We start from the raw sequence: 16,637 nt of genomic DNA on the forward strand, positions 1-16,637 counted from the left end.
CCTAACAATTCAAAAGAATAAACTGAACCACCTGCCCGTACCCACCTTCGGTTCTTGGGAGAGGGCCAGCTCCTCTTGTCCCCTCGCCCTGGGCCGGCCCTCCCCCCAGGACCCCCACCACCTCCTCCACTGCTGCCGCCACCGCCGCCAGACTTGCTGCTTGGGCCTGGGCGCCGGTTCTGCCTCTCCATACCGGGTCGCTGACTTGAAAAGCTCCTCTTGCTCAAATCCTTGGCTCTCTGGCTCAGATCTCCACGGGACATGGTTGAGATGCCTGGTCCAGCACCACCTCCACTTCCTCCATGAGTCCCCACAGCTTTGGGGGTCAGCAGTGCTGGTGGCGGAGCTTCCTTGTCCCCCCGCCGCTCGCTGGCAAAGTCGCTGCTCTCAGAGGCCGTCTCCCACTCCTCGTTGGCTTGGTCCGAGTTCTGGTTTGACAGATCAGGAGACTTGGCTGCTGCCCGGCGAGGTGGTGGGGGCACTGCTACTGTTGTGAGGGCCTCCTCTGACCCAGGTGTAGAGGCTGGAGGAGCTAGGGAAGAGGGCTTGCCCTCAGCCCCTCTGGCAGCGTTCTCTCGTTCCTGTTTCAGTCTCCGGAAACGAGGTGGTTTGTCCTGCTGCTGAGCCCTCCCGTGTCGCCTCCTTCTGGGCCGCTCCCCGTCTTCCACACCCATGCCTCCATTGTTGCCTCCACTGCTGCCTCCTCGGGCCATAGGGCACAGAGGCCCCGGAGTCAGCTTCTCTTTCAGAGACTCCTTGCTTGGTGGCATAGGACCTGTTGGAGGCTTCTTTGGAGCCAGGGACTTGGTTGGGGGGCTCCAGCCCGGGCAAATGGGGGGAGGGGGCCGCCCACCCCCTCGTCCCCGACGGGATGGCACCCCTCTGGGAGTGAAGACTCGCCCACCTCGGGCAGTGGAAAAGCGGGCGGGGGCTGGTGAAGGAGGTGCTCCTGATGATGGGGGAGCAAGAGGGACCTGCGTAAGTACTCCTTCCTTGGTAGTGGGGGCCTCCTTGTCTGAGGGGGCCAGGTCACTCTCGTGGGTCTCACTGCCTGTCTCTGAGCCCCGCTGCCGGCGCCGCTTGGGGATCTCTTCATACTCCGAGCCCTCACTCCGTGTCTCGCTGGCAGTGCGGCCTCGGGGAGGATGGTTTGGTCCCCCTGTCCCACCTCCACGTCCATCATCTCCTCGAAACTCTCGGTAACTGCGGAACTCCCGGCTTCGGGCTCCCCGCCCCCGTCCCCCATAGGTCCCCCGAAAACCCCTCCCTCTGGCAAAATACTCCCCTCGGCCCCGACCCCGGCACGAGGTAGGACCCACTCTTTCATAGGAATAGTCCCTCCGAAGCCTTGGGGCAGGGGAAAGATTCCCACTGGGTGGGGTCTCCTTGGGGCCACCTATCTTTCCCTTCGCTGTCTTCAACGGGTCTGGCTTTGGAGCCTTGGGGGTTTCATCCCCCTGTTCAAGGGGCTTGGGGTTGGGGGGTAGCTCTTCAACTTTCGCAGGCGGTGGGGGTTTCTTTATCGGCCCAGCCCGGCGGGGAGGGGCCCCTGACTCCTCTGGAGGGATCCCACGACGACTGCTGCCTGGGCGTGGGCCCCAGCGGGTCTCCGTGCGGCTCTCTCTGCGAGGTGGTGGGGGGCCTTGGCCTCCAATTCCTCGGGAAGGCTTTCGACCAATTTCTGGCCCTGTCAGCTGTGGAGCCTCCTCCTTGGGGGTTTCCTTCTTGGGTGGTGGAGCTTGCATCTTGGCTGCCTCCTCATTGCCTGGGGGCCAGGGGAGTGGACGGGGCCCTGGGGGAGCTGGCTCCTCCAGAGGAAAGCGAGGGATTGGGGGCCCAGGGGCTCCATTCTCAGGAAAGCCTGGATAACTGGCCAGATAGGGTGGTGGGGGAGGTACTGGAGGGGTCTCGCTCCTGAAGAGGGAGACAGAAAAGATGGAAGTAAGTATCTCAAGACGAGGAAAATGAACTAGGTGGGGAAACAATGCTTTATTACTACGACCCAAACACTCCTTTCATGTTTATTCCTATCATTTCACCGATAATCCAAAGTACCTATTCTAGGTGTGTTTGCTAGAAACCCTCCCATTTCTCTACTCACACTCACCTCATCCCCTTCTCATCCTCATCAGCAGCCTGGCGCAGTGGTGAAGTAAGTGGGCGGGGGTCAGCAGGTGTGGTGGTGAAGACATCTCCTACCCAAGCCAACTTTGGATCCACTGGTGGGGTGCCCCGATCCCGTAAGAGGGGGGGTGCATGGCGCTCAAATGGCTCTGAACTTGAGCCCCCACTGTCTGAACGCTCCCGGGGAACTAGGCCTGAGAAAACCAAACAGTATGAGAAAAAGTATCCTTTTTTATGTTACAGGCCCTCCAGACCCAAAGCACCTCCCCAGTTCAATCCTCCACATCAGTCCGGTCAATGTCAGTGCCTCCATCTCCTGGGAGACAGTGCCTGCTCTCCTAAAACATGGTGAGCCACTCAGCTTCCCTACAGATCAATCTCTCAATCCCTCCACCCAAGGGAATCTTGGTTTAGGTGGGCATTACTACTTGACTCCTGCAACAAAGAGCTATCTTGGGAGTGCTAAGCTCCCCTCTTGATTGGTTGCCCTTCATCCCCATAACAAGACAAGGATACCTACTTCCCAAGACTAAGGGGTCCCTGACGCCCCACCTCGTCTACAGTGTCTTACCAGAGGGATGCACACCAGGAGGGTAGAAGTCCAGAGGGGGCCGGCCTTGGAGGAGCCGAGGGTCCACATAAGGAGGAATCATCATCCAGCGGGGATCAAAGTTCATAGGGGGCATGGGCGGGGGCCGGCCCAGAGCACCTGGGTATAGGGCCTTGGGGGGCGGGGGCGGAGCCTGTGGAGCTGGCACGGCCCCCATGGTCACAGGCTGCGGTGGTGACGGGGGCACTGGGGTAGGCTGGGCAGAGCCCTGCTGATGCTGCTGCCACTGCTGCTGCTGTTGCTGCTTCAACAGCTGCTCCTGGGGAAGGACAAAAGGAGTGAGAGGCATCAAAGGCCCAACCAGAACACAGGACTAGCAAAAACAAAACCCACATCAATGTGACACTTGGACTAGACAGAAACTAAGGTGACACAACGGAGACAGAACTGGCAGAGGGACCCAGGAAGTAACTTATGGATAGGCTAAATGTTGAAACCAAGCAGAGAAGCAGCCCTTAAGAGAAGTAATTTAGTTTCACCTGCTGCTGCCGCTGGAAACGAGGAGGCAATGATTTCTGATATTTGGGATAGCCCAAGCCTTGGCTGGGGGGCTGCCGGGTGGGACCAACTCCATCACCCTTGGGTTCCGCCTTTGGGGCTGGGGGTGTGGCAGGGGAAGGAACCTCTTCTGGTGGTTCAGGACCCTCTTTTGAGGGCACTTGAGGTTCCACTGCATTGAAAAAAAGATAATCAGAGCGATCTAGTCCACCAACAGATATTCCACGAACACCCCATAATTTCAGCACTCACTTCTAGCAGCCCCTCTAGAAATAAGACTATCCCATTTAAAACCCATGAAAACACTTCAAGGTCTCTCAAAAGCCAATGGTGGTGGCGTTAATTTCCCATGAAATCATCAAAAGTAACACTTCCTTCGGCCTGCTCCACTCTAGGCCTATAGGGAAGTGGTTTTAGGTTACTACTTATTCAGGAACTCAGGTAAGAAAACCTTTTCCCCTCAGATGTCCATAGAAGCAAAAAGATCCATTTCACCCATACCAGTGACAGTCCAACGAACCCAAACTGCCTTTTATCTCCTTTACTCACATCCTTACCACCTGCACCCTCAACCCCAAGCAGACAGAAGATCTACCCATCACCATCTCCATCATACCTGCACTGGCTTCGAAGCTGCCACTGCTGGTGCTATTGGCACTGCCCCCACCACTCACTGCAGTGGGAGCCAGAGCCACACCTGGAGTGGGGGTGGACTGGGCAGGAGAGGACTGTGTCGACTCTTCCGGTTCTTTTTCAGGTGTTGGAACTGGGGCCGGTGGAGGAGCTGGAGGCGTTGGGAGTTCTTTGGGGACTGCAGGTGGTGGAGCGGGAGCAGGAGGGGTAGCAGGTGGTGCAGCAGGCTCTGCTTTGAGCCGCTTGTCAGGTGCCCCAAACTTCTCATCAAGTCGCTTGAGTTTCTCGGCACAGGCTGCCCTGCGCTCCTCCTGCATGCGCCGCTCCTCTTCCTCTCGCCGGCGCCGAGCCCTCTCCACAGCCAGGGAGATTTCAGACGAAGACTGCTTTCGCCGCTGCCGCCAAGCCTCATCCTCGTCTTCGGGTGCTGGGGGCTTGCAGGGAGGGCCCCCGCGATCCTGTCAGTGGGCAGACCCAGCAGGGTCAGAGGTGTCAGTTACTATGTTTCTTACTATCTCTTTCACAGACTAATCAACTGTCTCTAGCTGCCGGTACAAAGACCAGGCCTTGGGGCTGATGGCCTCTCATGGCAGGGACAAACTCATCATCCTAGTCTTTTTTCTTCTTTTTCAAGACCCAAAGACCCCAGGTGTCCTTGTTTTTCCTAACTAGCATTTCTCTCTTCACCCTAACCCGCCTAACACCAACGATGTTCCAAACCCTTTCAGATATGCTCCACAGCTCTACACTTACTGCAGCCCATTTTTGGCCCTCCCTCCAGCTTCCTCTTATTACTGCTGCTTCGATTACTCAGCTGAAACTAGTCTCCCCAAAGCGACCCTCTCAACCCCTCATTGTAGACACTCACTGGGTAGTCCCCAGGGGGGCCCCAGTTCCCGGCGGGGCCTCGGTGGGGTGGGGGTGGGGGAGGCTTTGGGGCAGGAGGCCCCGGCTCTGTCTCTGGAGGCCGAGAGGTCTCTGCCCAGGCCGTCTTGGGAGGGGGTGGTTCGCTGCCGGGGGAGTTGCCCTTTTTGCCATCTGCTTCAGGGGGCCGTTCCTCACCACCAGCTGACTGGGACTCCTTGCTGTGAGGAGACCAACAGTGGAATTAAAATCAGCTGCAACCCAGCTCTTTTAAGAGTACACTACCATAAGACAAACAGCCCCTCCACTCCCCAGAGAGCCCTAAACTCACTGGCCCTCAGGTCCCTCCTCATCGGAGTCTCGTCCATCTTCCTCATCGCTGAACTTGAGCTTCTCAGTGTAGTCGACCTCCTCGTGGGCCCCTAAGGGGAAAAGTGAAGCATGGTAACCCAAGCATTCTGCTCTCCCATCTTGAGTACCACTACACGGTTGGATGCGCTACCAAGGCCAACTGCCCTCTTCCCTCTGGCATCTAGATTCACCACGACTGTCAATTTCACTCCTCTGACTCCTTCTCCACCAGGATTTGGCTTTCTTCCGGGTATCTACCCTATCCCTCAATGTCTATTCCCACAATGAACCATTGTTTTCTCATCAGATTTTGCTATTTAAAACTGAAATACTTGCGAATTCCCCGGCGGTCCAGTGCTTAGGAATCCACACTTTCATTGCCAAGTGCCTGCGTTCAATCCCTGGTCAGGGAACTAAGACCCCACAAGCTGTACAGTGCGGCCCAAACCAAACCAAACCAAACCCCCAAAACAAAACTAAAATACTTGGTCCTTAACATCCACTCACCTGCCCAACCATCATCATTCTCCTGGTCCAACTGGTCAAACTCTTTGAGATTATCTTCTTTAAGAATGGAAGGCCGACCCACAGGCTCTACAAGACGCATTGGTGGCCCTGACCCTCGGGGGCCTGCCACACGGGGGAAACGGCTGTGTATGAAAAGGGAAAGGAGAGAAGATAAATGAAGGCTGAATTGAATAATCACAAACTGAGCCTCCTGGCTAGAAAACCATCTCCTCAGCAGGCTTCCCCTGTCTCCAAGCACAAATCCAGACCTAAATTACTCACCTGGGCCCATCGGGCGTGGGGTATCTGTAAGGCCCCTGGGGTCCATAGGGCGGAGGGAACGGGAGATATGGGGGATACATCTGCAAAAGAGCCCAACAGTAGCCGCTTAGAGGAGCAAACAGCCTACCACAGCCCTAAACCTCTCATCCTCCCACCCTCACAGACCTCTGCTTTCCAGCTGTCCCCTCCAAAGACTAAGTTGTAACTCCTAACTCTAGCTTCCAGCACAATCAATCCAAAAGAAGATATCCTAACTTACGAAGGGCGGCATCATTCCGCGGTAGGGAGGGAACTGGGGTGGGCCCGAAGGCTGCAGTCCACCCCGGGGATCATGGCCGTGATGAAGTTTGGAGTCCGGGCCCTCCAGCTCATCAGGGCCACGCCCACCTCCGTCCCTCCAAGTTGTAGAATCTGTATTTTGGAAAAGACAGAGAGTGAACATAGCTGAAAATGATGAGGAGAAAGATGAATAAGCCAGCACTTCACTCTGAAATGGAATAAGGTAATATCCTGGTCAAAAGGTGGATTCCTAACCCATTCACTCACTAATAGTGGCCACTCACTTTGGGGGCGGAGGCTTGGTCCGGGCCCAGACAACTGTTCGGCAGACTCCCTTTCCTTGGCAGCCTTGTCCTGGTCGCCAGCCGCCTGCAGGGTCGGAAATTCCTCTCGAGAGAATCGTGACAGTAGGCTTGATGCCCTTCCACCTGTTGGGGTTGAGGTACAAGAGACACAAGTATCTTTACTGAGGATACACTGTGAAAGTGTAACGCTCTGACAGGTACCGATCCAGTTCTGCCTCCAAACTCACCCCCTATGTATTAGGTGTTCATTCTTCAAGAAACAAGATCAGTTTGGGGATACCCACCTCTCACTTTCACATAAATCTGCAACAAATCTTGCTCATGTGTTTTGCAAGAAACCAAATATGTGATCCAAAATTTTGCCAAAAGATTACAAGAACACTTTGCTGAAGGTATAGTGCAGGACTCCTGCCTACTATGGTGCCCAGAGAGACCTCCTCAAACAGCCTTGTGCTTACCATCTCCATGTGCTCCATGGGTGACGCTGGCTTGTGCCCAGGACTTTACCCCGCTTGGAACCGAAGGAGTGTTCTGGGGAAGCAGAGAGATAATGGTGACATGATGAGGAGCTACAAGCCATTCTTGCCCCTGCTCCCTAAAAAACATCCAGTTTTTCAGATACCTCGGGGGCTGCTGGCGGTCGTTTCGATTGGTTGGAGGCAGGCGTCTGTGAAGCCGGCAGTGGCTGCGATTCCGGCTGCTGAGCGGTTGAGGCATCGGAACTGAAGGGATGGTAAGGTGGGAAGGTTATTCAGAGTCTGAGATGGTACCGGCTCCTCTGCTTCTCCAACTGGTGGAGGACAGGAACCAAACCCAGGCCTTCTCACTACTTTTTACAAGTTTTAGGACAAAACACCATAAGCTCATCAAGCTTGCATAGACTGTCATCTGTTCTTCAAACTTTCCTCACACCTGACAAAAAATTAAAGGTACCACTCCTTAGTCATTTAACAGGAGTCCTGCAATATGCAGGAAAGGGTCTTTCCTCTTTGTCTCTGACTCTCATCTGGCCACATTAGTACAAGCCCCAATTCATCCTGAAGTTCAAAGTTAAAATATTCCTAACTCTAGATCCCCCAGGTTTCCACCCACCTCTTGGGGTCGGACTGCTCCTGTTTGCTTGCCCATCCTGTTCCGTCTTTCGGCACTAATGAGACATTGGGGTCATTGCCTTTGTTCTCGGCTTTCAGGCTTGGAAGGTTGGCCGGGGGTGGCATACGCCGAGCAATGGCAACTTTCCCGAGACTCTGCAGGCCATGGCGAGGGGCAACTGGAGAAAAGATGGAGAGAGAATGGAAAATGCCTCTAAAGGGAAATCTGACAGCATCCTACCCGAGGCCCCGTTTACAGACATCGCCAACGTCTTCTCTTATAAAGCTTCTCTCTCTTTGCCCTAGGCAGTCTCTGAAATTCTATCAACAAGGAAGGCTGAAGGGCTTTACACTCAGTAATTCTATGTGGGATGGTTGATCTTGAGCCTGCAAGGAGCAAGCTGGCCCTAGACTTCTCCAAGTCCACATTTCTTTGCCTCCAATTCTTACGTGTCCAAAGACAGGAAACCACAGACACGCCTTTGTAGGAGGATGCTGGTGTTCACCAAAAGCACAACGTCCCCTACAGGATCCAAGATAAAACTGGAAAGTCTTTAGTGTTCCTCTAACCTTTTGATATATGTACTACAGGTGTTTCCCTTCAAAGAGCTCTGAAATACATGACCCATTCATGCTCATCCTCCAATAATTAGGAACATCAGTGCAGGACCCTCACCAGCGGGTTTCTGGATCTCTAAAGACTTGCCCTTATATGTATCAAACAGGTTGAGCGAGGAATACTTCTTTCCATCCTTCCCCTTGGCAGTCGGCCCCGAGCGATCGGACATTGCGCTGGAAGCTCATTGAGTACGTTGGGTCCTACAGGCGCCTCCCCCAAAACGTGCCGGAACCTGTGACCAGACACCAAGTGTTTCACTCTCTGCTCCACCAAGGGCCTCCCAATAGAAGCCTAGATGCTCCCTTTTATTCTTACTGGGGCCCAGATACATGGCCCTCTTATGCCTCTTCCTCTAGCCTATTCAAACACCCCAGTTCCTTTAAGCAACCATCTTCCTCACAGAGCCCAAATGCCATATTTCCTCTTTCCCCCAGACACCCCTTGCCAAGGAAACCCAAATAAAAATCCAGTATCTTCCTAGTATAAACACTCTCCCCTTTGTGCCAATCTATAAAGGGTTGCAACCTCATTACGCCCACAAGTAATAATCTCTCTCCATCAAAATCATTTCAGATACCTACAATAAAAACAAGTTCAAGCCCTAGAGAAAACCAGAAGCATATAGATCCGTCATGGAAGGAAGAGCGGTTTAGCTCTCCTACTCATTAGATACCAGCTTCCTAAGTTTGCCCTGGGTTCTAGTCCCTGCAGTCTCCCTCCCATCCGGCAAAGTTTTGCAGGAAGGTATGCAGGAGTTTAAGGATTTTATGAGCTTGCTCAGCCAGACTGGGGGATGGTGCCAGAGAATTCCTCAGGGAACAACTGGGGCACTACATATTCCCAAGCTACAGAAACAAGTATTTTGAATATTCCATCTTTTCCTACACTTGCCCCCATCGCAGCTCCTGGAAAAAAGTTTGTCTGAAGATGGCATACTGGTGGGCTCTGGTTTACCCTACATACACGTGGGTAAAACAAAGCATTATGGATCCACGTCAAGAACACCAAGTAACCATGGGGCCAAGGCTGGAATCAACTTCATTTTCCTACCCCCCATCAGCAGTCATTTCTTTCCCTGATTTTCCTTGTTCCCCAAGCCGACCAAACTCTCCAACATCGGTTAGTGTTCCTGGGTGACCAGGCATTTGTTTGTAGACAATGGTGTAAAGGAAAGAGAGAGGGAGTTGGTGAGATATCCAGACAAGACCAGGATGACAACTAAAATCAAGAACTTTAAGCCACATTAGATGAGGAGATGGGGGTAGCTTTGGAGGTGTTTAAGAAGGCCAGTCTTTGAAAATTTATGAAGGGAACAGAGATAGAATAATGAAAAAAAAAAAACAAAACTAAATAACAGAGAATTATGAAAGCCGGTGGAAAATAATACACGTAAGCGGGAATGGCAGGAAAAGGATGCAGACTAAAGGAAGCAATGTCAGGAGACCCAGGAGAGAGGAGGAGTTGGGATAGAAAGGTGATAAGGAAGATGAGAAATGAAAAAAGCAGAGAAGATGAGGAACGTATAAAGCACAGATGCGGGATAAAAGCAGGGTTCCAGAGTGGGAGTGACTGAACGAGAAGTGGGGCGTCAAAAAAGGGAGACCTTAGCGCTGGGTGATGGGAGGGGTCCACTATGGAGGAAAGAAGACTCTTGGGAGAGCAGGACAGTCAGGCGCGGCCCACTCCAGAGCGGCAGCAGGGAAGGGGACCCATAAATAGGGGTGATAGTCCAGGAGCGCAAGGGGGGTGGGGAGTTATGGCCCAGGAGCCAGGGGGGAGGTCTCCCCATGAAGCCAGAAGGTGAGTGGGTACGGGCAGGTTATAGGCTCAGAGACGGGCTAGAGATGCGGGTCCCAGGGTGGGAGTATCGGAGGGGGAGGGGCAGGCAGGGCCCGGCAGCAGGAGGACAAAATGGCGGCGGCTAATGGCAGCTTCTCCTCCCCCCGGCCCGCCGCCGCCGCCGCCGCTGCCGCCGCCACCACCGCTCCCGCGCCGGAAAAGGGCGTTAGCATTCGGCTCGCCCAGACTCACCTGGCCGGGTGCGCGGGGGTCCGGGACCGGGGCCTAGGCGCCTCCCCGGGGTGGGATGGCGGTGGGGCGGGGGCGGATGGCGGCGGATGGCGCCGGGTTCGGCTCCTCCCGTCTCCCTCGCTCACTCCGCGGCTGGGCTCCGACTAACGGCCCATCCGGGCAACCGCCGCCCCCGGGAGTGCCCCCCCTCCTGCCTCTCTCCGCGCCTGGACACGCCCCTTTATTTGCATAAAGGGCGGGGCACCTTCTACCCTATCCCTCTTTACTTCCAGGGCTGTCCTTTTTTTAAAAAAAAAGCAGAGCGTGCGAAGCTGACATAAGTTATTTGCATAAAGAGGAGGGACTTATAGGCGCTAGGACGCCGATTGGCTGAAGAGGCAGGCTCCCGGCGTCGGCCGTTGAGACGTGCAGAGGGGGCGGGAATGCGGTGCCGGTCGGCCTGGGTGTTGGGACGCAGAATTTGCACGACGACTAGGGGAAGAAAGAGGCGGAGCGTGCGTAGTGCGTTCGTGGAAAGATGGGAACGGAGAGACGTAGAGACGCCAAGAGTGGAAGGAAACGATGCTAGGCCTATAGTACTATCCGCAAAGGAGATAGAGCTAGAAGACTGGGCGGAAGGGACTAGCTGCCGGAGGGCGGAGCTTACGTAACCAGGGAAGAGCTCCAACTCACGCTTATCTTCGCGAGAGGTGAAAGCATGAGGGGGCGGGGGCCTTCATTTATTAAATCACGTCATGCAAATAAGGTAGATTGACAGGCCAATCCAAGAGTCCAGGGGAGTGCATCACGGAACAGAGGCACTCTGTGAGTAGTTCTACTTATTTGCATAATATATGCAAATCGCTTGGACAAAGATAGGGTACAAATAACCTATTCCTCAAAATATTGGCAACTAATGACTAAGGCATTTAATTTTATAATCTGTAATTTTCGTGAATATATTTATATATCTGATATTATTGACAGTTTCCGTTTACTTCATAACGGGTTTAATTCTGCGAAATGCAGTACCATTCCCCTCCTTTGTCTCCGATTACGTGTGTGTGTGTGTGTGTGTGTGTGTGTGTGTGTAGTCGCTCAGTCGTGTCTGACTCTTTGGGACCGCATGGACTGGGACTACATGGACTGTACCCTTCCAGGTTCCTCTGTCCGGTGGAATTTTCCAGGCGATCTTGAACTGAGTTGCCATTTTCTACTCCAGGGGATCCTTCCAATCCATCCCAATCCAGGTATCGAACCCATGTCTCTTGCGTCTCCCACACTGGCAGAGAGCCACCTGGGAAGCTCTGTTACTCGTGTGTGTGTGTGTGTGTGTGTGTGTGTGTGTGTGTGAGAGAGAGAGAGAGAGAGAGAGAGAGAGAGCGCGCGAGCGAGCGCGTGCTGAGTCCTCTCCGACTCTTCAAACCCATGGATTTATTCTGCTCTAATCATACCCCCTACTTGTTCAGCAAATCATTCAACATCTATTTTTTACCCATTGGGTATATATTAAAAAATAGGGGTTTCCCTGGTAAAGAATCTGCGTGCAATGCAGGAAACCCAGGTTGGATCGCTGGGTGGGGAAGATCCGCTGGAGAAGGAAATGGCAACCAGTCCATTTCTTCAGTATTCTTCCCTGGAGAATTACATGGACAGAGGATTCAGGCAGGCTACAGTCCATGGGGTTACAAAAGTCGGGCACGACTGGGTGATTAACACACATACACACGTAAAATAGATTTTTATTAAAGCGGTTTTAAGTTTACAGAATAATTGAGCAGAAAGTACAGAGAATGCTAGTCTATTCCTTCCCCTGCCTCAGTTTTCTCTATTATTAACATGTGCATTAGTGTGGCACGTTTGTTACAATTGATGCACCGATGGTGATACATTATTTTTTCTTCCAGTTTTATTGAGACACAATTGACACACAGTACTACATAAATTTAAGGTGTATTTGCTCAGTCCTGTCCAACTCTTAGCGACCCCATGGACTGCAGCCCACCAGGCTCCTCTGTCCATGGGATTTTCCAGGCAAGAGTACTGGAGTGGGGTGCCATTGCCTTCTCCGACTACATAAATTTAAGGTGTATAGCATATAATGATTTGACTTACAAACATCATGAAGTGATTACCATATTTAGTGAACATCCATCATCTCATACAGTTACAAACTTAAACAGAAAAAAATGTATTTTTTTCCTCATGATGAGAACTCTGACGATTTACTCTTAACAACTTTAATCAGTTTCAATTGTATTTATCATGCTGTATATTACACGTCTAGTATTTACTTATAACTGGAGGTTTATATTTCTTGACTGCCTTCATTCATTTCCCTCTCCCTCCACCACAAATCTGATTTCTTTCTGTATGAGTTTGTTTGTTTTTGAAGTATAGTTAGCCTACAATACTATGTTAGTTTTTGGTATACAACGCTGTGATTTAAATATCAATATTTCAAAATGATATTTCAAAATGATCATAAGTCTAGTTATCATCTGTCACCATGCATAATTATTGACTATATTCCCTACAGTGTACATTTCATATCTAGGACTCAGTTATTTTGTAACCGGAAGTTTCTGTTGCTTAATCTATACCTATTTCTCTCCTTACCCTTCCCCCAATTACCTGTTTGTTCTCTGTATCTGTGACTCTATTTCTGCTTTGTTACATTTGTTTTTATAGATTATACATAAGTGAAATCATACAATATTTGTCTTCTTTGTCTGACTTATTTTACTTAGCATGATACTCTTTAGGTCCACCATGTTGACACAAATGGTAAGGTTGCTTTCTTTTTCCTGGCTGAGTAATATTCCATCACACACACGCACACACACGCACACACACACCATCTTCTTTATCCACTCACCTATCATATCTTGGCTATTATAAATAATGCTTCAGTGAACGTGGGGTAAATATATCTTTTGAATTAATGTCTTCATTTCCATCAGATAAAGACACAGGACTAGAATTACTCTATTGTATTGTAGTTCTATTTTTGAAGAATCTTTATATTGTTCTCCATGTCTAGTCAGGTCCTCTGCCCATTTTTTAATCTTGTTCTTTCTGTGTTGTGACTTTTCGTGTTTTTTTTGTGTGTGTTTCTATACAAATTTTCGTGGAGAAGGCAATGGCAACCCATTCCAGTACTCTTGCCTGGAAAATCCCATGGACGGAGGAGCCTGGTAGGCTTCAGTCCATGGAGTCGCTAAGAGTCAGACACAACTGAGCGACTTCACTTTCACTTTTCACTTTTATGCACTGGAGAAGGAAATGGCAACCCACTCCAGTGTTTTTGCCTGGAGAATCCCAGGGACAGCAGAGCCTGGTGGGCTGCCGTCATGGGGTCGCACAGAGTCGGACATGACTGAAGTGACTTAGCAGCAGCAGCAGCATACAAATTTTCGAATTATTTGTCCTAGTTCTTTGAAAAATGCCATTGGTATCTTGACAGGGATTGCATTGAATCTGCAGATTGCCTTGAGTAGCATAATCATTTTAACAATTTTAATTCTTGCAATCCCTGAGCATGGTGCCTTTCCATTTGTTTGTGTTGTCTTCAGTTTCTCTCATCAGTGTCTTACAGATTTCTGAGTACAGGTGTTTTGGCTCCTTAGTTTGATTTGTCCCCAAGTATTTTATTCTTTTTGATGTAATTATAAATGGGACTGTTTTCTTACTTTTTCTTTCTGATAGTTCATTGGTAGTATGTAGAAATGCAACAGATATCTGTGTATTAATTTTATATCCTGCAATTGTTACCAGATTCATTGGTAAAGTTACAAATTTTTGAACTTACCAAATTCATTTAGAATTTTCTATGTATATCATCTTCAAACTAACAGTTTTACTTCTTCCTTTCTAATTTGAATTTCTTTTTCTTGTCTGACTTCCTATAGCTGGAACTTCCAATACTATGTTGAATAAAAGTGGTGAGGTCTTAAAGGAAATGTTTCAGCTTCTCACCATTGAGTATGATGTTAGCTGTGGGATTGTCATATATGGCCTTTATTATGTTGAGGTGTATCCCCTCTAAGCCCACTTTCTAGAGAGTTTTAATCATAAATGAATGTTAAATTTGTCACAAGCTTTTTTCTGTATCTATTGAGATGACCATATGATTTTTCCTTCTCAGTTCATTAATGTGGTATATCGCATTGATTGATTTGCCGACATTGAACCATCCATGCATCCTTGGGATAAATCCCACTTGATCATGGTGTACATGTGTAATGTATTGTTGAATTCCATTTGCTGATTTTTTCTGAGGATTTTTGTATCTGTTCATCAGTGATATTGGCCTATGATTTTTATATTTTCATGGTATCTTTATCTGGTTTTGATATCAGGGTGATACTGGCCTCATAGAATGAGTTCAAAGGTGTTTCTTCCTCTTCAGTTTTTTGGAATAGTTTGAGAAAGATGAATGTTAAATCTTCTTTAAAAGTTTGGTAGAATTCATCTTTAGTAGAGACATTATGGTTCTGAACTTTTGCTTGTTGGAAGGTTTGTTTTTTTTTAATTACTGAGTCAATTTCAGTAATGGGTCTATTCATATTTTCTGTTTCTTCCTGATTCACTCTTAGGAGATTGTACATTTCTAGGAATTTGTCCATTTCTTCTAGGTTGTCCATTTTATTGGCATATAATTATTTGTAGCAATCTCTTATGATCCTTAGTAGGTCAGGTGGTAAAGAAATCCTCCTGCAATGCATGAGACCCCGGTTTGATTCCTGGGTCTGGAAGATCTGCTGGAGAAGGGATAGGCTACCCACTCCAGTATTCTTGGGCTTCCCTGGTGGCTCAGCTGGTAAATAACCCTCCAGCAATGTGGGAGACCTGAGTTTGATCCCTGGGTTGGGAAGATCCAGTGAAGAAGGAAACGGCTACCCACTCCAGTATTCTGGCCTGGAGAATTCCATGGACTATATAGTCCTTGGGGTCGCAAAGAGTCAGACACGACTGAGTGGCCTTCACTTTCACTTATGATTCTTTCTATTTCTGTGGTGTCAGTTTGACTTCTTTTTCATTTCTGATTTTATTGATTTGGACTCTTTTTCTTGGTGAGTCTGGCTAAAAGTTTATCGATTTTGTTTATCTTTTCAAAGAATAACTCTTAGTTTCGTTAGTGTTTTTTTTTCTTTATTTCATTTATTTCTGTTCTTATCTTTATTATTTCTTCTCTTCTACTAATTTTAGGTTTTGTTTGTTCTTCTTTATCTAGTTCCTTTAGGGGTAAAGTTAGATTGTTTACTTGAGGTTTTTCCTGTCTCGTGAAGTAGGTTTGTATCACTATAAACTTCCTTCTTAGAAATATTTTTGCTGCATCCCATGGATTTTAGATCATTGTGTTTTCATTTTCATTTGCCTCCAGCTGTGTTTTAATTTCCTCTGATTTCTTCAGTTCCTGTCTTGTGAAGTAGGTTTGTATCACTGAAAATTTGCTTCTTAGAAATATTTTTGCTGCATCCCATGGATTTTAGATCATTGTGTTTTCATTTTCATTTGCCTCCAGCTGTGTTTTAATTTCCTCTAATTTCTCCAGTGACCCGTTAACAACAACTATGTTCTGAAGGCACCAGAGATATGCACAGAAAATTTTAGAAGTTGTTGTTGTTGTCCAGTCAGCTGCTCAGGCCTGCCCAGCTTTTTCGACTCTATGGACCACAGCATGCCAGGCTCCTCTGTCTTTCACTATCTCCCCGAGTTTACTCAAACTCATGTCCATTGAGTCGCTGATGCCATCTAACCACCTCATCCTTTATTTTCCCCTTTTCTCCTGCCCTCAGTCTTTCCCAGCATCAGGATCTTTTCCACTGAGTCAGCTTTTTGCATCAGATGGCCAAAGTATTGGAGCTTCAGCTTTAGCATCAGTCCTGCCAATAAATATACAGGGTCGATTTCCTTTAGGATTGACTGGTTTGATCTCCTTCCTGTCAAAGGGACGCTCAAGAGTTTCTCCAGCACCACAATTCAAAAGCATCAATTCTTCAGTGCTCAGTCTTCTTTATCATCCAGCTTTCACATCTGTACATGACTACTGGAAAAACCATAGCTTTGAGTATGCACTTTGTTGGCAAAGTGATGTCTCTGCTTTTTAATACGCTGTCTAGGTTTGTTGTAGCTTTTCTTCCAAAGAGCAAGCGTCTTTTAATTTCATGACTGTAGTTATCATCCACAGTGAAAAGTTTTGGAGCCTGAGAAAATAAAATCTGCCACTGTTTGCCCATCTATTTGCCATGAAGTGATGGGACCAGAGGCCATGATCTTAGTTATTTTAATGTTGGATTTTAAGCCACCATTTTCACTGTCCTCTTTTACCTTCATCAAGAGGCTCTGTAGTTCCTCTTCTCTTTCTGCCATTAAAGTGGTATCATCTGCATATCTGAGATTGTTGATATTTCTCCCAGCAATCTTGATTCCACCTTGTGCTTCATCCAGCCCGGTATTTA

The 16,637-nt window shown here is 49.0% G+C and overlaps 2 protein-coding genes, 1 long non-coding RNA gene and 1 other non-coding gene across 7 annotated transcripts in view; 2 read left to right on the forward strand and 2 right to left on the reverse strand.

Moving 5' to 3' along the window:
- PRRC2A (proline rich coiled-coil 2A) overlaps positions 1-10,382 on the reverse strand; it is an 18,374-nt gene extending 7,992 nt beyond the window's left edge. The window contains exons 1-16 of one of the 2 annotated variants that reach the window (XM_061399075.1): positions 10,195-10,382; positions 8,221-8,395; positions 7,546-7,723; positions 7,076-7,175; positions 6,912-6,984; positions 6,433-6,576; positions 6,129-6,280; positions 5,870-5,949; positions 5,588-5,730; positions 5,061-5,151; positions 4,734-4,950; positions 3,849-4,323; positions 3,214-3,404; positions 2,696-2,993; positions 2,108-2,318; positions 46-1,914 (exon numbers count right to left, since the gene is read on the reverse strand). In XM_061399075.1, coding sequence (XP_061255059.1) covers positions 46-1,914; positions 2,108-2,318; positions 2,696-2,993; positions 3,214-3,404; positions 3,849-4,323; positions 4,734-4,950; positions 5,061-5,151; positions 5,588-5,730; positions 5,870-5,949; positions 6,129-6,280; positions 6,433-6,576; positions 6,912-6,984; positions 7,076-7,175; positions 7,546-7,723; positions 8,221-8,332 — 4,334 coding nt within the window. In that variant the 5' untranslated portion in view covers positions 8,333-8,395; positions 10,195-10,382. The remainder of the gene's footprint in view (positions 1-45; positions 1,915-2,107; positions 2,319-2,695; positions 2,994-3,213; positions 3,405-3,848; positions 4,324-4,733; positions 4,951-5,060; positions 5,152-5,587; positions 5,731-5,869; positions 5,950-6,128; positions 6,281-6,432; positions 6,577-6,911; positions 6,985-7,075; positions 7,176-7,545; positions 7,724-8,220; positions 8,396-10,194) is intronic. The other variant, XM_061399074.1, reaches the window with a different exon arrangement.
- On the reverse strand, positions 7,907-8,037 carry LOC133237088 (small nucleolar RNA SNORA38). The gene has a single exon (XR_009733121.1). It is a non-coding gene; the product is annotated as a small nucleolar RNA SNORA38 (small nucleolar RNA).
- A 92-nt stretch (positions 10,383-10,474) lies between the features above and the next one.
- LOC133236916 (uncharacterized) overlaps positions 10,475-16,637 on the forward strand; it is a 50,578-nt gene continuing 44,415 nt past the window's right edge. Inside the window, exon 1 of the long non-coding RNA XR_009733073.1 lies at positions 10,475-10,998. This is a non-coding gene — a long non-coding RNA (uncharacterized LOC133236916). The remainder of the gene's footprint in view (positions 10,999-16,637) is intronic.
- The window catches only part of NCR3 (natural cytotoxicity triggering receptor 3), a 32,037-nt gene continuing 26,404 nt past the window's right edge, over positions 11,005-16,637 (forward strand). For all 3 annotated transcript variants that reach the window (XM_061399149.1, XM_061399150.1, XM_061399151.1), the window contains exon 1: positions 11,005-11,423. In XM_061399149.1, the coding sequence (XP_061255133.1) occupies positions 11,090-11,423 (334 nt within the window). In that variant the 5' untranslated portion in view covers positions 11,005-11,089. The remainder of the gene's footprint in view (positions 11,424-16,637) is intronic.

The sequence above is a fragment of the Bos javanicus genome, chromosome 23 (assembly GCF_032452875.1).
Source record: "Bos javanicus breed banteng chromosome 23, ARS-OSU_banteng_1.0, whole genome shotgun sequence".
NCBI classification, from domain to species: domain Eukaryota; kingdom Metazoa; phylum Chordata; class Mammalia; order Artiodactyla; family Bovidae; genus Bos; species Bos javanicus.